Source organism: Tenebrio molitor, chromosome 8, assembly GCF_963966145.1.
Source record: "Tenebrio molitor chromosome 8, icTenMoli1.1, whole genome shotgun sequence".
NCBI classification, from domain to species: Eukaryota; Metazoa; Arthropoda; class Insecta; order Coleoptera; family Tenebrionidae; genus Tenebrio; species Tenebrio molitor.
In genome coordinates, this window is record NC_091053.1 from 6,974,483 (window position 1) to 6,997,350 (window position 22,868).

At 34.2% G+C, this 22,868-nt stretch overlaps 1 protein-coding gene and 1 long non-coding RNA gene across 6 annotated transcripts in view; both read right to left on the reverse strand.

The window, feature by feature from the left end:
• Positions 1 to 22,868, reverse strand: part of Fas1 (fasciclin 1) — a 163,026-nt gene that overhangs the window by 2,855 nt on the left and 137,303 nt on the right. For 2 of the 5 annotated variants that reach the window (XM_069056950.1, XM_069056953.1), the window contains exons 5-13: positions 19,558 to 19,654; positions 19,077 to 19,257; positions 18,869 to 19,029; positions 18,587 to 18,655; positions 12,132 to 12,392; positions 4,909 to 5,120; positions 4,696 to 4,858; positions 4,473 to 4,647; positions 4,380 to 4,400 (exon numbers count right to left, since the gene is read on the reverse strand). In XM_069056950.1, coding sequence (XP_068913051.1) covers positions 4,380 to 4,400; positions 4,473 to 4,647; positions 4,696 to 4,858; positions 4,909 to 5,120; positions 12,132 to 12,392; positions 18,587 to 18,655; positions 18,869 to 19,029; positions 19,077 to 19,257; positions 19,558 to 19,654 — 1,340 coding nt within the window. The remainder of the gene's footprint in view (positions 1 to 4,379; positions 4,401 to 4,472; positions 4,648 to 4,695; positions 4,859 to 4,908; positions 5,121 to 12,131; positions 12,393 to 18,586; positions 18,656 to 18,868; positions 19,030 to 19,076; positions 19,258 to 19,557; positions 19,655 to 22,868) is intronic. The other 3 variants (XM_069056952.1, XM_069056951.1, XM_069056954.1) reach the window with 3 other exon arrangements.
• Positions 5,132 to 11,278, reverse strand: LOC138137531 (uncharacterized). The gene is made up of 3 exons (XR_011161775.1): positions 10,971 to 11,278; positions 10,648 to 10,912; positions 5,132 to 10,587 (listed from the first exon to the last, which is right to left on the reverse strand). It is a non-coding gene; the product is annotated as an uncharacterized lncRNA (long non-coding RNA).

Genomic DNA, 22,868 nt, shown 5'->3' on the forward strand with positions numbered 1-22,868 from the left:
GATATCAGAATAACCTGACTTACTCTTAATGGCGATCATATTTTTCACTTTGTAATGTTTAGGTACGTTATATTTCCTAAAATGAAATATATTCGGGATTCATTAATGATCTACTGCTGCATAATACTGCGTGAGCAACAATTACTGTTTGAGTTGGCAATAAAAATTACTTCTATACATATAATTGGCAAGACTGAATTATACCTAAAATTAAAAAATGTCGAAAACTTGATTTTTTAAATGGCAACTGCCATTTTTGACACTAAATATTAATGTAAAATTTAATTTTAAGGCCACTTTTATTAACATTGTGTATGCCTATTTCCAGTCGTTTTGTCGTAATTTCAATTTTTTGAATAAAATATTCTTTTTTTCTTATCAAGCAATTGTTTTATTTGAATTTTTATTCAAAAATCGCATTGCAATAAATACTATAGTAGATAACGACAACAACAACAACATTGTTCACTCTCAATGAAAACGGTTCACACATTGAGCTTTGTATTAAGGGCGTGAAGGAGGCTATTTTGGTCCGCGGCGGAATTATAAGCGCGAAGCCCGAAGGGCCGAGGGATTATAAGACGCCAAAGGACCAAAATCGCCGTTCACGCCCGAAATGCAAACATTATTTTTTGTAAAATCATAAATCATTTAAATCCACCTTAAAGCTTTGAAAAAATAAATGACATGATTTGTTCTCAAAAATCAAGTCATGTTGTTGGTTGCCAATGTGATGCAACAAATAAAATAGCTATTAAAATTAATTATTGTTCTTTTAGGCCTTAGGACGCAAAAGGCATATTATTTACGCCCGCAAATTACTGTATAAATGACTTCATTTTGATACGATTTTACAAAAAATATATAATTAATAATATATAATTTTTTGGGTAATTTGTTTATTTTTTATTATCTTGTTGTTATCTACTACAGGGTTATTAATTATTATAAATGTTTCTAACATCCAGGTGGCGTAGCGGCGCACCTAAAGCAAAGCGCACAGCCACCTACGATGTTATATACAAACATTTAAAATGGCCTACCATTATGTCAAAACAACGTGATCTGTTAATTTTGTCTTAATTTTTGAAAATAATATTATAAAGGGTGAAAAAATTCGTCAGTCAAAGGATATCATAAGATGGTTAGGGTGCGTTTTGTAAAAGTTGGTAGTAATTACACTTTTCCTTGATTGTCATTATTTCAAAAATGTTATTGCAAATTTATTAAAATTCGTGTTAAGAGTCTGTAGATTATTTTGCAATGGAACATTTGCCTTGAATTCATCGTGAACGACACATTTAAAAGGTGAGCATTTTATCGTAAGACAATTAGGTAGTTGTTGAATGAGGTTAGGTTTAAATCTTAATTATTTAATTTTTTTCAATAAAATTAAATCTCTATCACCGCGTAAAATCAGACATTTCTGTTAATTTTTGTTAAATGGGACTTGGACGCCACACTAAACGTGCTCCCTAGAAGAGACAGGTGGTGACATTTCATACAAGGGATATGAGATGTTAAATTATGAAAAATATCTTTTAATTTGGAGAAATTGCACAAGACGTACGTTGTGATTTTACAACATAAAATGCTTAAAACTGAAATCAGAATGGAACTGAGATTTTAATAGCGTCCGAATCCATCGATGCGAAGCTGTAAAAAAAAAAAAACAAGTGGGGATTCTACCATTCATTTTGTATCGAATATACGAATCCATCTGCTTCAATCTGATATTTTTTGTAACCTTGTGTGCCAATGCAACAAGTTAATCTTCCATCGATAACGGCAACTCTAGCAATTGGTGGCGCTTCGAGTATCATTCAGTTGAAATTTTCCAAAATCAGCTCTATACGTGCAGCCTGGATTTGACTCGAAATAACCAATTACATTTTTTTTTATTTCCATCGGAAATGAGTTTTTACCACCGAATTAGCTTGCTCGGTACTAAAGTGACCCTCAAAATGTGTCAGACAAAAAGTGCTTAAGTGCTTTTAAATAAATAAAATAACTAATTTTTGAAAACAGAATAAAACAAAAAATATAATGAAAAATTGTTCTAAATAGAAATGAAATAAATAATAAGACAACTTATAAAGTTTAACTTGGTAAATTAACTTTTTTGAAGGCGAAATATTCAAAGCAGGAGTTATTCTGTTCCTGTAGTTTGATAAATGAGTGCTTCGAAGTACAATGACATTTTTTTTAAATCACTTCGGTGTCATTACACCAAACGTATTTGTGTTATGGATGGCTATTTTGAAAAATAAAATTGTGGCAACTTCTTTGTTTGAAGATGAAAAGGTGAATAAGTCTAGTTTTCTTCGAATGTTATGAATTAGCGATGGTACCCGAACAAAAAATATGATACGTTACCATCACTCACTGTAAAATTGGAAACAGAAGACCAATCATTCACAGTGTGACAGATTTATTACCTCTAAAAGTATGATTCCTCATAGAAAAGAACTAACTTTAAGAGAAAATTTTGAGTGATTCGATATTATAAAGCAAACAAATAAAATCTTCAAAACACACGAGGAGATATTGACATTTAAGGTTTCTCATCAGAGTTCATCAGTGTTGGACAAACAGTTACACCAAAACTCCAACTAAAAAGTTTAACAGATTACTTCTTGAGCATCGGTCAGTAATAAAGTATGTACTTATTTTTGAAAGGTTGTCCTGTAAACATATTTATGTAGATCAATAAACTATTCTCCCTATTGTTAAAGAAAGTCAAAATGTATTCAAAAGAAAAGACATTTTCTCCAAGTGAAATGGAAAAAAGAGCTGTGGAATGGTGTTTTACATATCAAGGCCAATTTTTTTTGATCTCACTAACTTCAAAATGACATTTCGCAAACGCAACAGTTAACCGGGAACGTAGATTTCGCGCACTAGTGCTTCAAAATCATCCAAAAAGCATTCTGAAAATAATTGGACTTGGTAATAATAAAATCTGGTGTACAAAACGTCATTTCTCCAATTTGGATGTTGAAAATTTCGAAAGAATGAAAATAAAGCGCTATTAATTCGATGGACTAAGGTTCTCGATTCTAAAAGGTAACGACAACGGTTGCGCCAATATTTCCATCTCACTTAATTTGGAGTCTATGTAACTTAATCTGTTTGACACGATACAAACATCCCTAAAATTGTGTATACTTCTGTTTTTGTCACACTCACGGCATTTGTCGATAATGTCCTCTCTTTTAATTTGGAGTGTCTCAAAAAATGAACAATGAGTTGTCGCCATATATCTATTAACTACTAGTTAATAGATATATGGTTGTCGCTACCTTATTTGTCATCGAGAACCTTAGATTGACACTTGGCAAGCGCCATCTATTCACTAAATTGGGAACTATTGGGTAATAATTTAAAAATGCTAAAAAATATTGTACAAATTTCGATGCGAAAAGACGTATTCGTCACATTCGCGCAAATGAAGCACTCGCTCCTTCGCCGCTTGTGCCTCAAATAATGCGCTCATGTGCGAAAAATGTCTTCTGGCACTCGGTTCGTAAATAACTATTTTAGCACTAAAAATGCTTTATAACCGGTGCACTGAGTGCATAAAATTAAGGGAGTATTCTAGTCAAGACTAGGATATCGGATATGTTTATTTAACTATAAACCTCTTTATGTCGGTCTTTTCTGTACAACTTATTTTATTATTTTTTTCAAACAAATAAAATTGCGATTATGCTCGTAATAAGCGATTTCAGCAGTTCCTCTCATTTAAAAAAAAATCGAGTAAGTTTTTTAATCAGTTGATTAAGAGAATTTGCTTTAAAATCTACCGTTTTTATGAGGATATTTTTTCCTGAAATTGTTAAAAACTGCTGAATTTTGGTAAGGACTTAAAGGCATATTTTGGAGATTCTACTTCTTAAAGAAAAAACTATTAGAAAAAAAAATCAAATTTCTTGGCCAGCATATCCCCCTTAAAATGGTGTTATGATGAGTAAACAAAATTTGTTCGGACAATGAGATACCTTGCAACAATTTTTTTGTGTTGTTCTAGGACTTGTCAAAATCTCCTCGCAGTATCCACTTTGTTTTTTTTTGCGTGCAAATCAAGATATGTTACAGTAGACCCTTGTGCTCGTGTCAACAGTGTATACCTACCGACCTACCTAATCACAAGGTTGCAACTAGCGTGCCGCAGTGCACTTGTATCAGATTTGAGGCGACCTCATTTTCAGCTTCTCGAAAACAAAACACAAAAAAAAGCGAGTCACGCTACAAGCGATAAGCTACCGTTCACGTTTCCTACATTGAAAACTGAAATTGAGGGTTTATGGACGAGTACAGAAGCACGAAGACGTATTGTTGAGTTTTAGCTGCGTAAAACGGTTCAACGTTCAACTTACATTTATTAACCGATGGATCGTCTACGTGAAACGAGAAGAGAAATGTAGTAAGACCGCATCACTGGTGTGAGGAAACGCCTCGCGGATACTCACCGTGGTCGTTGGTCTCCTCGACGAAGAGGTGAAGCTCTCCGCGGACGGTGGGCAAGTGGATGTCGTTCCGTTTGCCGAAGTTGTTCTCCTCTCGTCCGGAACTCAGCTGCTTGATCCGTTCCATGGTGTAAGGCTCGTCGGATATGACCAGATGGCGCTCCAGAATGCTCGTCGCCTAAACTCGATTGTTAAACAAAATCGACGCGACCCTCCAGATACGTACGTGATAGTAGTACTCCGGCATGAAGAGCTTCTTGATGGCGGAGGGATGGTCCACGCTCGCCTCCTCCCAGGCCCTGTTCCGCGGTACAAAATACGTGAACTTCTTCGTGGTGTCGCTCAGTTGTTCGTTGAAGCCGCTCTGCTTGCCCAACTGGTAGGTGTAGCTGAAGAAAATCGGTTAGTGCGGGGACAAATGCCACCGGTGAGGACTCACTTTAGCGAATAATCCGTCTGCAATTTGTCGTACACTGTCGTGTAAGGGACTCCGAGGACTCGATCGATTACGTGAATGATGCCGTTTGTGGCGGCGAGGTCGGGTTGAATTACTGTGGCGTTAACGCCGCCTCCCTCGACGGTAACGGTCCTGTTGGTGCCCGATGTTACCACGTTGAAGTAGAGGTCGTTGCGGGGGTCAAGAGTGTGTACCTTGGAAAAAGTCGGGTCATTCGCTTCACAAATCTTTACTGTTTGTTGTGTCTTCACTACTGTGTCACAATAAGTTCAAAAGTGCGACGGACTGTGGAAAGTGAGGCAACCATTTCGTTTGCTCAGTTTTTTTTTTGAGATGAACGATTTCAATTAACAGTAAAATGTCTTTTCATAAAATTATATAAAAATGGTTCATGAAATACAATTTTAGTAGTGAGAAGGTTACGAACAATGTTGCTAATGCAGATCTGGGACCGGAGAAACTGCTTAAGACGGAAAATCAAGAAGAACAGTTTTTAAGCTATTTCTCATTTCTATTTTTATATAATTGATTGCATTTTTTGCATCCATAGACATGTTTAACTGGCTTATTCTTCAGACGGCTTCTCTCCGCTGGGAGAATCGTTAACAAGGTTAGGTGAAGTGTTTCACACGTAGAGGGTTTCACACCAGATCTTACTAAACAGACAGTGATATACCTACTCGTAGTTCATGAATCATGAGATATGTATATAGTTCTTGTACAAATTTGTATTACGCTGAATAAACTTAACGAATTGAGAAGCTGTAGTATGGTCCATTATGGAATTCTTTATATTGGATGCCCCAAAATTCGCGGAACACCTTAGCAGTACGTTGTTAAGTAGTCATTAAAATATCAGGTAAAAATGTTTAAAAGAAATCTATCTTTTTGTAGAAGATATGGACCTATAATCAAAAATCCACCAACAGTGCATTCTACCTCGAGAATACAACCGACAACGTCGACAACTTGGTGGCGTTTTTAAATTCATCAACTTTTTGCAGTGAATTTCAACATTGGTGGACTGTCAATCATAAGTTTTTTTTGTGTTGAACATTTATGTTGTGCAAAAATGTGATGAATAGGGAAACGGATTTGGTGGAAAACTGATGACTGTGCTGACTGGTGCTGATGTCATGACACCTGAAGTGTAAACATAACCTACACATTTTTTCATTTTCGGCGACTATTAAAAAAAAATATGTGCGACATTAGTCTTCTTGGGACCATAATATTGGTAAAACGGATTACATTGCCTTTGGAAGATTCATCAGATGATGATTTATTAACTTCCTGTGATGAAGAAATTATTTTAAACAGAAGAAAGACTCATGAAAAAAATAGAGGATACGTGAATAATGTTGTACTTTTCCAGTTTTTCCCTCGCTTTGCTTTGACATTGACAGTTTGACTTCGACAAACTATTTTGACATTTCCCCCACTATTCGTCCACCAAACAACCAACTCCCTTTGTAGATGGGAAAGGTGAATTTTGGTTGAGCCCAACATGAAATTTTTGGTGAATAAAGAAACGTGTTTTCTTAAGTTCAACATAAATCTAACAGTAATATAACAACGTTTTGGTAGAAAACTGATTCCACCGATTGATCCATCGATGAATTTAAAAACGCTCTCCTTTTGTTTTTAGTGTGTCTGCAAGTGTCAGAAAAAAGTAGGGTTATGAAAGAAAACTGTTGGACACTCGTTTTGGTCGTAGTTCATCGTGTTTTTATTCTCATTTTATTATTTCACTCAAAAAGCATGATATGGTAGCTAAAACCTTTTCTTCTACTCTACTCATCGTCACCTATTACTGGATTTCTTCTGGAAGGTTATATCGGGACCACCTGTATTTATGGATCGATTTTTGTGAAATTTGGAAGATAGGTATTCTAGTGAATGAAGTATAAATTACTGGTAATAAAATGGCCGATTAATTTAAATTTAAATTCGACAAACTTTTACGTCTATAAATGCAAATATGTTGCCAAACTTTAGGTTTCGTTTAGAAAGATGCATTGAGGCAAATGGTGGTACATTTGCAGGAATTGCAGGAATGTCTAAAATTTCACAATGATGTTCACTTGTTTCATGGATAGAGTCGAAACACTTTAAGGAGAACATGTTGAGTCATCCAAATCTGTCACTGATGTTTTGTCCAATGGCGAATCATTAGCGTTTATTGTTGTTCTACAATTTAGTATAAATCTTAAACGATTTAATTCACAAATAAAGGGGGTTAAAATGGCGTTTTTAAGACTTGAGGTACTTGAGTAACGCGAGATTAATTTCACAAAAATCGGTCCATATACAGGTGTCCCACAAAAAAAGACGAGTCCATAGTTCCCTTATTTATCGGACGATTTTAATTATCTATACACCAAATTAAATGGTTGTTAATACGCTATAAAACGGCTAAAAATTCACGTATAGCTCCAAGGGCTACAAGACTAAACTGTCAAAATATTTTCTTTCAATGGGATTACATACTTTTTTTTAGTAATTCTGATAGAGATTTTAATTTTGAAAACAATAATGAATCACAAGTATAACTTCACATAAAAAAATAACACTAACTTTTGAAACAAATGACGAGCACCAAGCTAAAAACTATCAAAATGCATTGCGTTACAATGTAATAACCAAATTAAGGTAGCTGGAAAAACAAATGACAAATAATAACATGTGAGGATTGCGCAGATATGTCGCCAATGTTTAGCGCAAAATGGAACATAGACGATAGTAGCGTTTTTTTACATTTTTTTTGTGAATTTTTGGTATTTAAGTGTATACTTGTGATACACTGTTGTTTTCAGAATAAAAATCTCTATCAGAATTACTAAAAAAAAATACGTAATCCCATTTGAAAAAAAAATATTTTGACAGTTTACCCTTGAAGCCCATGGGGCTATACTTGAATTTATTAGGCCATTTTGTAGCCCATTAACAACCATTTAATTTGGTGTACAGATAATTAAAATCTTCCGATAAATAACGGAGTTATGGACTCGTCTTCCTTTTTGGGGACACCTGTATAATGGAGATATAAGACCTAAAAGTCTTAGGTGGGACACCTGTATATCGAACGGTTTCCTCACCATAGAACCCAAACGTATTACTCTGAAATGATTATTATTTCTTCAAAAAGCAACGGAAGCTGCACGGCAGCACAAACAGTTTCATTTGCTGCTTTGCAAGAAAAATGACGAATCACAGGTCGAATGCGCTTTCGTGGCTTCCCTCATCATTGTACGTCTTAGTTGACTAGAGGGTGTGATAAGAGATACTTACGTATTCTGACAGATGTCGTTGAAAATATAAGAAGTACCTAGCTACATCGGGAGCAACATTACTACCTTCTCCGCAACTCGAGGTTTTTATCTTCTTTGTTTCTTTTTTTTTATATATTTTTTTTACTGCAGGTGTTTGGTGTAGGTACCACTTAACTAATGTTTTAATATGCAGAGTATTTCACGAGTGATGAACCCGACGAAATTGAAAATGCAACCCACAATACATTTCCAAAGTTAACGTGGCTATATTAAGTAAGTATCGTATTGTTTTCAAATGAAATTATGAATCTATGATGGGTTTGCTGTTAATAATTTTATTTGTCACAACTGACATTTACGAAAAAGGTAAAATACGACGGAACAATGAGAAAACACGACATGATCCTAGTTTATGGCGAATGTAATAAAAATTCTTCTGCCGTTGCGCGTTTATGCAGACAATAAACATTTTCCCAAAAACTCTTCGTTTTTCCACAATTTCATTTAACCATGCGAATGACGTTTATGTCAAAATTTACGAAACTGCAGAGCTAACTACGTTTTATGTTTTTTAAACCACAAAAACAAATATCCATGTAAATTTTTTCGGTGACATTTTGACACTTCCCGTTGTTGACGGATTCACACTGACAGCCGTATCAGTGACAAGTCAAATTTGACATTTCAAATTAAATTAAACATGCTGGTGAATCGTTCGAGAGAAGAGTTCATTTATGATTAGAGCAAAATGGGGAGCACTTCGAGAATTTCCTTTAGTTATTTTTAGATTATTATTCCGAATTCCGATTTTGATTTCATTTGCGGTTAATTTTTACTCTCATAACCTACCATTTTGTCGTTATTAATATTACGTCAGATATCTGTCAAATAAACCCAGAAAACATATCCTGTTGCAGTGTTGTAAACAGCCGAATAAAAAAATGTTCTTAATTGTATTGCCAACTTAAACAGTCCTTCTTGATCACCCGGTAGAAACCATTGTGTCGCCCTAAGAAAACCAGGAAATCTCTTTGGTTAATTCTAAAAGGAACTGTTTCTTTTCACAAAAGAAATAATTCACACCACTGGTTTCGTTTGATAAATAAAGTTTGACATTTATGGTTAGATACCTACTTGCTGAAGCTACAGTGTGGAATAAAATTATTTACATCTAGTTACCTTTGGAATTTTTGCACATGTAAATTTTCCTGTACCGCTCTACTTTTTTTTTGAAGTGCCGAACTATTAGTTCTGTCAATAAATGTCATCAATCGAATTGACAATTGTTACAATTTACTAAATTGAATTAACAAACGTTGGTGGCCACTTTCAACACTAGCTGTGACTTGCTTTTGTTAGCTCCTTTTTAATTTCAATCTCTACTTTGCATTCATATCATCCCTTCGCAATAAATCACATTTGGAATTTTGGAATATTTTGAGGTTAGTCTTTCTTTTTTTTTTGTCGAGCGGCATTTCGTATTTTTACAAGGGTAATGCAAAGGTGACTAGATGTAAATCATTTTATTCCACACTGGACAATCGCGGCCAAGTTCCACATTTTGTCTTCTTCTTTAATTACGTGTTGCACGCACTTTTCCCACCTCTCTGGTGTTACATTCTGGATACCTTTCTCTAGCAACAATCTAACGTCTTCCAACTTAAATGTTTTGTTGTTAGCAGCCACATAACCTTTTACTTGAGCCCAAATCATTTCTATTGGATTGAGTTCACAGTGGTAGGGAGGAGTTCTCGGAATTTTGATGTTATGCGCTGCTGCTAATTCCTCAACTGCATAAAGTGGCTGGACTGGCTTATGAAGAGATGCCAAATCTCTCTTCACATTTGAGTAAGTTATTTTCAAAAGGAATTTGTTTTATTTCCAAAAATTCTTTAATTTGTTCTTTTCGCCATGCTGAAGTTGGCCATTTTTCTAAAACTCGACTATGGTATGGAGCATTATCTAATACCACTGCTGAGTTCTTAGGAATCAAACTTAAGATTTTAGTGAACCAAGCTTCGAATTTTTCAGAATTCATCTCGTCGTGATAATCTCCACATTTAATTCCTTCAAAAACTAACAACCCCTTGTTAACAAAACCTTTCTCGTTTCCAATGTGTACCACTATTAGACGTTTTCCTCTTCCGCTAGGATTTTTTAACCCGGCTGACAAATCTTGGTTAAACAGCTCTCTTTTGCTTATTAGGTTCTGATCTACCCATATTTTAGATCTGACATGACCCGAGTTCACCCATGTTTCGTCTAAATAATATGTTTTTTTTTTGCTTTCGTAATTCTTTTATTTGACGTAAATATTTTCTTCTTCACATTACAATGTCCTCTTTATCTAATAAATAATAATATACTTTTCCTACCTCTCTTGATAAATCTGTTAATTGTAAAGATTACGCTTTCAATTAATCAAAATCTCATTTTGTTGTCTACTCACGCGAAGTTTAGAGATTTTAACATCTTATATAATTTGGAGCTACTCATTTTTGGAATTTCTTCATTTTGTTGTATGTTGGCATGAATCAAATTTAGTGTTGGGGGAAGATTATCGAAAAAGAACTGGTGTACAGTTCGTCGTATTAAATACTTTTGATGTTCCTTTAAAATTAAAAGATCTTCACGTTGAGGTACTTTCGGTGGTCTAAGGGTGCCAGTGTTTTTTTCCTCGGCCAAAACTCTTTTAACTGTTCGCACAGAACGACCTATTAGATAAGTATTTCTGTTAGTCTTCATTAATGAAGAGAATAAAAGATATGTTACCTGTGTATTCGCAACACTTGCTTAATAAAACAGTTTTGTTAAACTGAGGATGTCCTTTAAAGACATTAAGAATCATCAGTTTCTCATTAACGGTAAGTTTGCCTTTGATCTTTTCACTCATTTTTAAAAAGCAGAAATGACAACACATGTGACAGATACATCCCCTGCTAGCAGGATTAATTTATTGTTTTATTGTAAAATTACCGATTTTTAACTAATCCTATTGGCTTATTTCAAATTTCCCGCCACGGCTTGGGCCTTGCAGGAAAAAACAGACTATAGGACAATACGTTACTGTAGACACTTCCAAAACTCATTCATTTTGGAAGTGTCTACAGTAACGTATTGTCCTACTTTTTTTTGGCCGCGATAGTATTTATTTATTATTATTCATGGTTTTATTCAATACTTGTACACATTTCTTACATTTCCGCCATTTTTCCCCCCAATATTAATTCAAGTTTCCTTTTTTTGCACAATTCCTGGTATTTGGTCATTATGTAAATTACATTTTCTGTTGGTCGAATTTTTCATCTCGTTGTAGAAAGAAAAAAAAAGAGCAAACCTGGATCTCCGCCTCATTTCCTACGTTCGCCCGACATTTCCAACCCAATTAAAATTTAAAATATTCAAATTATTTAAATTCACTAAAACCACTAGAAAGGTGCTACATCGTCTAAACTAATGCCGGCTGCAACTACACATGACACCTATTTCAGCATAATTAACAATCCACAATAAAACAAATATGAACAAGATGGCGGTAGAGTGTGTATGAATATGTATTTGTTTGAGCGATGTAGGACTGGAATTTATTGAAATTGAAATCGATGAATTTTTTACGTTCGCTCGATTTAATTGAATTTGGCAAGTCCTAAGTGATACCAGAACATAAAATAAGAATATTAAATTTTTCCGATTAACTCGTCGACTGCATATTTGTCCGAACATCTCAATTAACCCAATTTGACTTTCAAAAGCTTCCTCCCAGCACAGACACATCAACGTTCATAACCGGACACTAATAATCTAATTCTTGGACGTCACGTGACCAAATCAAGTTGGTAGACGTGAACGCGCCCCAATAATCCCGGATCAGTGATGGATGAAACTGACCGCCGCTAAACATCACCCGCCCCCAAAGAAGCGTCCACAACTCACCCTCTTGTCTTTGCTGTTGACAATATTAATGATCCTATCCACGTAGAGCCTGTTGTCGCCGACCAAGTGCATCTTGAGTATGTCCTTGAACCGGTTCTTGTTGCTGATGATGCTGTTAAGGGTGAAATCGTCGCTCCAGGCGTTGTTGCAAGGAACGAACAGCGTAATGTCCTGCGACCTTTCGAGGGTGTTGTAGAACTCTTTGTAGTCGGCGTCGTTGATCGCCTTCACGAAGCTGCTGAGGATGCCGCCGTCTTTGTCCTGCCGGGGCGCCATGAAAAATACAGGATCAACAGGATGCTCGGAGGGTGTAGAGGTATCTTTTGCTCCGATTTTGTTTTGTTGTTGTTGTTGAATTTTTTGGGCAAAAGACTCTCTGTGACGACAAAAGCACAGCAAGTACATGCAGGACGACATCATTTAGAAGCTTTTGAAAATATACTTTGGCCACAAGAGCTCGATTGCACCAGTACTCATTAACGTTGTTTTGTTTATTGGTAAATATTTTACGATCCTTTGTATAGGACACAAAGAAAGGATAAATATTTGATCCTCTTTACTCGTTTCATTCAGTCACAATATAACTGGTACAGATTTCAATAATTTTGTTTGGGATTGCAGATAAGGCGCTTATATAAATATATACGACTTTTGTTCCGGAAATCCAACGATAATTAATCAAACTGTACTGGGGGTTCATTTATTTTATTTACATCGACTGTTAGGACGATAAAGTGCCGGAAAAAATTTACATGTTTGCGAATGGAAAACAATCAAATAGAGGAAACTAAATAGAGGCGTGATTAATTGCCTGTATAGAAAAATGAACAGTATTCACAAGAGATAAAATAGATAGTTGTTTCGGTGTTCAGTAACAGTATTAACGTGTCGTAAATGAATTTGGGTTTGCGTTATGGGACATGTAGCTCGAAACCATATTAAAATTGTTTAAATCTATAGAACAAGAGCAAAAGATGTAATACGTGTGGTACTGCATTGGCTTGAATTTTTAGTTCTTTGTGAAGATAACATTTACATTTTTCGAGATTACCTCAAGAAATAAAATCCTTTGAATTTTCTTAGTCTTTTGATTCTACGTCAGAGGCAATAAACGATCAACGACTCTCATGGCGAAATACACATTCGCATTCTTTACGTTATCAATTACTCCAAATTGGTTTTGTGAGGTATGAATTCGTATATTTTAATACAAACATTTCGTGTGGGAGAACTGGAACGGTTTGCTGCAAGTCGTATATTTATTTTCTTGCGAAAATTCCTTCAATAATTAGGTTATTTTAAAATTTAACTTGAAAGTATTTGTTTGCTGCGCTTCTACGTTAAAATTTTTAAAAATGAATCTTAGCCAATGTTTACGTGTAGATTCTTCAACTGTCTGTCAAAATCCTATGAAGCTATTCTTGGTATAGTTTGTCCAGCGAGAGATTGGTTGACACAAAAATTATTAAATTCTACGAAGATAGTAGACCTAGCGCGCGTAAAATTTGAAATATATCCTTCAAGGAGTAAAATTTTTTGCCCTGAAATTGTGCTCTGATGTATTCTAGTGCATTTTGTAGTTTTGGGTTACAAGCCTACAATTTAAAATCTCCCAATCTCTCGCTGGACGAAGTATACAATACACGACACTGTGTTTCATTTCCGATTTATCTATACCACATTTATTTTACTTCAAGTTTTAAAAAAATTGTTACTTCTACAGTCAAACTTCCATAACTCGAACCTTCGGTAATTCGAATGTTTCGATAACTCGAACAAATTTGTTGGCAATAGCGGAAAGACAGTATTTTATACGTAATTTTAACTCGATAATTCGAACTTCGATTGCTCGAATTTCTCGATAACTCGACAGCATAAGACGTACTTCTTACTCGATAAGTCGAACTTTTCCTGGAAATTTGTGTCTTATTTCGCAGAATTTTTTACAGTTTAGGTTCGCGCCACCAAGACAAAACAAAGGTATCAATGAACGAGCAGTGTGCATTTGATTTTACATCAGTAAAAGTCAAAAGTGTATATCAAGTAAAACTGTGCTAATACATACATACATACAGATTATTTGAATAATCTTGGTTTAGAGTGGTTAGTGTTTCAATTCGGCAAGATATGCCTCCTAAGCGAGTAATAAAAACATTGTCAATTCAGGACAAATTCAATTTAATTAAAGACGTGGACAGTGGTTTTAAGAAAAAGGACATTGCAATAAAGTACGGTGTACCAAAGAGTACGGTTTCAACGATTTTAAAGAATAAAGAAAAAGTTATTAAGGCAATCGAAGAGGGTACTGTTAGCCAAAATTGTAAAAGACTGAAAAAAGGAACATTTGAAAACGTGGATAGAGCCGTTGTTGACTGGTTCAAAGCTACAAGAAGTCAAAACATACTTGTATCGGGAGCATTAATTAAGGAAAAGGTTTTAGAACTTGCGGGTCGTTTAAGAGAAAATATTTCAATATAAATAGAATATAAATATATTTTTTTTACTTCAGTTCGATAACTCGAATTCTTGATATCTCGAACTATTTTTAGTGGCAGATGACAGTTCGAGTTATCGAAGTTTGACTGTATTATTTTCGTAGAACAAAATCTTTATATTATGTTCCTTGCATTGGATTCGTTATAATTAAATCTAAACAGTTTTGACGTCGCCTAAACCATAATTCACATACAGGGTGTAACAGAAAAAAGTGCATTTGTTTTAACTGGTAATAGTACTTATCAATTACAACAATAACAATAACAATTCTTGGAATGGAAAACTCTTTTAAACAGGAATCGTAAAAACTGAATGTTTTTATTCCCTTCGTAATGCACTTTTCATTCATGGTGTTTTACCAATCAGTTTGTTTTGCAGTAATGTTTTTTCCCGAAATTGCGCTTTATGAATAAAAAGGTTTCACTTTCGTTTGTTTTTTGTTACCTCCTTGTTTTGTTTCTTTATTAAATCTAGTTAGATTAAAATCGTTCCATAGGCGGGTAAGCAAATCTTCAGTAAATTCAGATTAATTTTTAAAACCCTTCAGAATTTGTTTTCGAAAAAAAATTATTTACAAAAGTTGTTGTAGTAGGTAAGTCCTATTACCAGTTAAAATAAATGCACTTTTTTCTGTTACACCCTGTATCTTTATTTTCATTGAAAAATTATCGTGGCGCTTCCACCATTTGCAGGCCATATAAATGAAATTTCTTCAGTTGAATCTCTGAAACACAGTTTTGTTGATTTGACCTAACTCAAACCGTAATGAAATGTCATTACTTAAAAAAAAAATGTGCAACTTTTTTTACAGTATTATTGTAGAGTAATACCCTTGTTTGCGCTCGATTCGTCATAGTTAAATCTATAAAACACGGTTTTCAGATTTGATCTAGGCCAAACGGGAAATGATATCGTTACTTTCGGTAAAAAAAAAAACAAAAACAATTTCCCGGCGCATCCATCATTTTTGCAAAACAAATTTGTCGTGTTTTAAATTAATACCGGAAATACAGCAATGCTGTTGTTTGAATTCGATACGTGGAAATTCAATTTAAAATATTTTTTAAGAGTTGATCTGGTTCTAGAACTAACTGAGATATCGTTGTTATTTTTAGTAAAACAAAATCTTGGCTAAAGATAAAAAAAAAAAAAAAAAGATTTAGCTTAGATAATACTGTACTCTATTGCATTGCATTCTACAATATCTATAATAGAATATATATAAAGTGTCCTGTGGAATTCAAATATACAGGGTGGTTTATAAGTGCAAAAAACCTTGACATTGTGTTCAGGAAGTAATTTTAAGAAAAGAATTTTACATGAATATGGGTCCTATTTTGTTTATTTACAGAACTACATCAGATTTAAATTTTATTTAAATAATTATGAAAGTATAACTTTATAATCTAGTAGCCATGGAAATAAACAACAATAAACATGCAGATATTGTTTATCTGTATGGGTGACGGCAATGGTCTTCAGGCGTATAAAAATTATCCCCGAAGATTTCCTGATAGATGTTTTATTGCTTGGCTCCCAAGATCTCCCGAATTAAACCCCTTGCATTTTTTTCTTTGGGGCCAGTTGAAGAATTTTGAACTGTTTTTTTTCTTTCATGGTCATTTATTTTTCTAGTTAGCTATTGTTTAAAGTTGTACTTTAATAATTATTTCAATAAAACTCAAATCTGATGTGGTTTTGTAAATAAGCAAAATAGGACCAATATTAATTTTTTTCTTAAAATGACTTCCCCAACACGATTTCAAAGTTTTTTACACCAATTATAAATCACCCTGTATTTCATTTTTGCCGCTCTGTAGCGTATTGCGGTAACAACTAAAAAAACAGAGGTTGTGAAAGTTCTTTAATGACACGTTTTTAATAAAGATTAAAGACTGTCGTAAGATAAAAGTATGTAATTAGAATACAGAAAAAATGAAAAAAAATCACAAGAAAAACAACTCACAACTGTCGCTAAGATTTAATAATTTGACAATTGACTGTTGACATCGGATTTGACAGCTTCAACATAGTTCGACACAATAAAATTATAAAGCCGCACAAATCCACAGGACTCATGATATACGTTCTTTTATTGACACTTTGTACTTTCGAATTTATCGACTTCGATTTGCTTCTTTCATTTTCTTCGTTGTGTTCATTTTTTATATTCATCTTTGCTTCTTAAAATATTCTACCTTTTTTGTTTGTTATATTACGTAACATTAAATTTTGTAATCCCGATTTGTCCTCTGTTAATTTTTTATTTTTTCTACTCTTTCCTGCCCCTTCCTTATTGTCTACTGTTCTCCTGTATTTTTCTCACAGAGAAATATTATTTTCTACACGTATTTAACAAATTATTCCTTCCACTTCCCCTCATCTTCCTTATTATAACAATTAACCATTTGCAGCATAAAATTTAGTACCTATATCTAATCGTATTCACTGATTTCCCACAAATAAAAAAAATATCATTGAATGAATAATTAAAGTGAAATAAGATAAATAAATAACTGAAGTGGTGCATTGTGACTGTGCAATATGTGAAGAAGATTGCAGAATTATTTGTGTTTTAAAGAAAAATTCAAAATTTATGAAGTCGTGTGAAAACACTGTGGATTACAAAAACAACCAAACGATATAAATTCTTAATTTCTCATTTATAGTATATTATTTGACGAGTTAATAATGTCTATCATAATCCACGAGGGTGAAAGTTAAAAAACGAGCCAGACTGGATTATAGGCATTATTTGCGAGTTAAATACGACGTTTTATCTACGACCTACGACTTTTTTTCATAAAACACTTAGCTTACAAAATTTTTAAGATCTGTGACTTATGATAAACCACAAGTAACTTATAATAAGTCACGGGTGTAATTTATGACTAGCATAATGTATCTATAGTTACGTAAATAATAAACGTATTATTTAATGGTCGTAGATAAAATAACTTTTTCCATTTTAGACGTTTCAAGTAAAACTTAATGAAATTTGTGAGTTCTTCTTCTCATTGGAAAACCAATATTTGATCTTTAGTTCGTTTTCTTGATCTCCTCAGTGACTTAGAACCTGACTTCTAACATTCGATATGATTTGAATATTGATAAAAATTTGAGTGACTTGAGTGCTCCGCTAGTGCAAAAATAATTTTTTTTTTTTGCAGTTGTGAATGACCTCTTCGTCGAGTACGTCGGTACTGTAGGAAAACAAGGATAAAAAGAAAAAGACACAAACAGGAGGTGTAGATAAAAAATTAAAAGCGTGCTTAACGATCACACAAGCCCATCGCGGACCTATAACGACTGTACAAATTGTAATGACTAAATCATCGATTTACCTTGAACTGCTGCAGTTTCCGAAAAGATGAGCAGAAAATAAGCGGATGAGTTAATGTTGCATGAGGACAGAAATCATGGCTAATTTTTTATCGACGAAAATGGCGTGTGCATTTTCATTTTGGCCGGTTCGGCATTAATGAAAACTCAAACACCATTTTCCGAGCTCGAACAACACAAAGCCTACGACTAGCGATAAAAAATTTGAAAAAAGATAAAGAAAAAACAAACAAACAATCTGCCAAATAATTCACGTTGCATTGTTAGCTGCACGTAATTAGTGGAATTGGCTTTCTGCTTCGCTTTATTCTGCGTCCATAAATTTAAATTAATTTATGTTTAAATGTAATGGGGATGCGTAATGTTGTGTGCTGTGTAAAATGTGGAAGTATTCATTGGCGGAACAATTAATTGTACGAGACTTCGCAGATTATTTACAACGGAGATAAAAGTGAAGCACAGAGTGATTATTTACAAAATCACAATTCACGCGAGAATTCGACAAACTGCATCCAAAAAGTACACTACCACTACAGTCAAAGCGATGCAAAACTCGAGACACTTCTGTACAAGAGTCGCCAAAATCTGCACTAGCCAAAAAAAATTCTCCCACGTACATTATCCACGTCTCCAGCTTCTTCCATCATGTTTTTATTGCCTATGTTGCAAATAAAATCCATCTGTTTCTGTTCCAGAAAACACAGATTAATTATTTGCGAGAATCATCGACACAAATACAATATGTGCCAATCTTTTACAGTATTGTATGTGTGTGTATCGTGTGTATCGAGTCATGAAAATTTGCATCGAAAAAAATAATTTGTGAAAGCTGAAAAACTGCGTGAATTACAAGACTCGTAATTTTTCTCAGATTTGTCCATTTCGAATGTGCGACTCACCTCCAGCAACTGCCTGACGTTGTTGTCCACCACCATCAGCGGCTTCTGGATCAGGTGTACCACTCCGTTTTTGACGGGGATGTTGGCCTTGACGATTTCCGAAAGGACCACTCCTTGCGAGTGTTTTCCGTCGCTGAGGAGGGTGTGACTCTTGACGTAATCTGAAAGTGGGGACGTAGCACACGTTGGACGAATCATTTTCACTCACTTATAATGGTATTGGGATTTCTGGTTTCTTGAGTGAAGGAAATCACCACTCGGACGTTGTTGTCTCCGTTGGCTAGAGTCTGGAAGGGTACGTCCTTCTTCGTGGGGGCTGTGAACAACACCTTCTTCGGGATGACGTGACCGTCGATGATTTTGGCGTCGATTAGGTCGGCACGTCCGTCCTGGAATTAACATTTGCCGGAGAAGTAAATATCTTGGAGGTATTTAGAGAAGAGAATGCTTGGAGGTGGGTAGAATAACAAGAGGTAGAGGATGTTTCAAACAGCGGTCAGGAACAGACAGAGAAACTTTTGTTTGTGTTTGCTCGATACTGTTAACAAGACGGTCTAGGGGTTTATAACGCTCGCACGTAAAAAATATATGACAAAGAGGTAAGTCAGATTTGTCCAGATTTAACATGATTCCACTTAAGTCATAATATAAATGAGAATTCTAACTTATTGGTTTAGATTGTACAATACCTTGAAGCCTTCATCGACCGGGATGAAAAATGTGTGACCTCCTTCCGTCTTGAAGATGTCTTGTTTGTTGTTTTGTTGCACTTTTTGGCGGAAATACCTGTGAATAATTAGATGCGTTCAGTTAGTTGATTTAGAACGGGGCATTTAACAAAAATTAACACAACATCGGAGGGGTTGAAAAAATGCAAATTTCCGCGTGTACGTCCCTTGATTCTATGAACATAAATCTCTGCCTCTGAGGTTTGCCACATTCATGAATTTTTCGAATCAATTTTTAGATTCGATTTAGCTCGAACAACAAAATAGTGAAAATTAAAAATTAAATAAACAAATCGCATTAAAAAAAAACTAGAAACAGAATTATGCGATTTTTTGTATGGTTATACAGAACTAAATGTACAGATTACAGTTTCTGGATTTGATTTAGTTCGAGCAATAGCAGAGACATCGTTGCTGCAATGAATTTTTTCCCGGCGCCTCCACCATTTTTGCAAAAAAAAAATCGTCTTTTTTAAAAAGTACTACTTAAAATAAAACCATGCAATCTTTTGCATGGTTCTACAGAACAAAATCTACAGATCATTAGTTTTAGATTTGATTTTGCTTGAACAACAGCAGAGATATTGCAGTGGAAACATTTTCCGGCGCCTCCATCATTTTTGCAAAACATTAAAACTATTTAAAAAAAGTAATACTAGAAATAGAATCATGCAATTTTTTTGCATGGTTCTGCAGAACTGAATCTGCAGATCACAGGTTTTAGATTTGATTTTGCTTGAACAACAGCAGAGAAATCGTCACTGCATTTCCCGGTGCCTCCACAATTTTTGCAAAACATTAAAATTCTATTTTAAAAAAGTAATACTTAGTAGAAATAGACCATGCGATTTTTTTGCATGGTTCTACACAACTGAATCTGCAGATCAAAGTTGTTGGATTTGATTTAGCTCGAACAACAGCAGAGACATCGTTGTTGCAGTGAAAATATTTCCGGCGCATCCACCATTTTTGCAAAACATTAAAATTGTATTTAAAAAAGTAATATTTACTAACTAGAAATAGACTCATGCGATTTTTTACATGATTCTACACAAATGAATCTATAGAACGCAGTTTTTGGATTTGATTTATTCGAACAACAGTAGAGACATCGTCATTGCAGTGAAAATCGCATTAATAAAATTATAATCAATCAAATTTTGTAATTTTTACTTTAGCAACCAATAAGACGATAATTTAGTGGAAATCACCATGGACATCACACAACACACTGATTTCAGGAAATCACTCTAGAGAGATTTTCGGAAATCATATCACGCGGCCATTCATTCATCAATACACACTTATAAATAATTTTATTTATGCGATTTTCTAGCTGAATCTATTTCGAGCCGTTTTGATTTCCAGAAATTATTATTTCTCCCTGTCTCGTTTTTTTAGCGTAATCGCCACTCACTGGCGTTCGTGGTGATTAATACGCAAAAAGAACTCGACAGGTCGAAATAATTTCCGGAAATCAAAACGGCTCTTAATAGATTATATATGAAAATGTTTCCGGCGCATCCACCATTTTTGCAAAGAATAAACTCGTAGAAAAATTTCCCGGCGCCTCCATCATTTTTGCAAAATGTTAAAACTGTTAAAAAACTAATACTAGAAATAGAATCTTGTGATTTTTTTTGCATGGTTCTACAGAACCTAATCTGCAGATCTCAGTTTTTGGATTTGATTTAACAACAACAACAGCAGAGACATCGTCGTTGCAGTGAAATTTTTTCCGACGCCTCCACCATTTTTGCAAAGAATAAATTGGTATTTTTTTAAAAGTATGTAATACTACAAATAAAATCATGCAATTTTTTGCATGGTCCTACAGAACTAAATCTACAGATCACAAGTTTTAGATTTGATTTTACTTGAACAACAGCAGAGATATTATCGTTGCAGTGAAATTTTTTCCGGTGCCTCACCATTTTGCAAGGAATAAAATTGTATTTAAAAAAAAGTAATACATACTAGAAATAAAATCATGCAATTTTTTGCATGATTCTACAGAACTAAATCTACAGATCACAGGTTTTAGATTTGATTTTGCTTGAACAACAGCAGAGAAAGCGTCACTGCAGTGGAAAGATTTCCCGGCGCCTCCACCATTTTTGCAAAACATTAAAATTGTATTTATTTCCACCTTCTAAGTAAATGACACTTTACATGTATTTGTGGTAATTAAGGGTGACCGATACCAGCGTTGACTAGAGTGTATTTCATTAATTGCAAAGAACTCAGTTAATACGCAATCATTCGTCAAGTATCATACATCAAATTAAAGGTTTTTTAATTCTCCAGACCGCAGCGTTATACTTTTTTTTATAAGAGAAAAAGATTGTCTGATGATACGATAAAAACCTAAAGTGCGCGGCTTTAATTCGATTTTTTATTACCTAAATTTCAATATTATGCTTCCAGATTTTGTAGAATGAATCTAAATAAGTTTACTGAGTCCGCTGCGTTGTGAAATTGTGGATGAAACATTTGTTTTTTTTTTTTTATATTGAGCTTAATGTAAAAGTTAAATTTTTCGTCTTCCAGGCGAACATTTCGTTAGAATATTTTGTAATTCTATACAATATATTTACCTTTACCTACTACATTAAATAATAATTAAAAAAAACAGAAGTTGTGGAAGTTATTCATTTATAAATTTGCGAATAAAAACGGTTTTAGTTCATCGCTTTTGCCACCAGAGGTAGTAGAGGCACATCTTTTCTCCGATTTCAAAACTACCTACCTGTTTAGGAACGGGACAAATCCGGGGGTTAGTTTGGGCCGCCGATCAGTTTTCAACCAGGAAATTTTATGACTACAGATAATACCCTGTCCCGGTATTATTCGAATTTTGGAATTAAATATTAGGTTTTTTTAAAAATATGTACGTATAAAAACAATGAATAAATTGTTGTCTAATTTAGTCCGCACATTATTACGTCAACGTCATTAACATTATATAATATATATACCGGGTGTATTATGAAAAATCTTTGGTGCTGTAACTTCCTTATTTTTCAGACGATTTTAATAATTGATGTGTCAAGCAAAATCGTTTTAAATGGGCTACAATTTGAATTGATCCAATATTTGTTCTTGAGTTCTGTTTTTGACAAATGATAGTCAACTTTTTTTTTCAAATTGCACTATTAACTTTTTTTGCTCAGTTTTATAGAGATTTTTATTTAGAATATGAAAATGTAAACAACATGTTCATGCATAGAAACAAAAAGAAGAAATTAAAAAATAACGTTTTTTTTTTAATC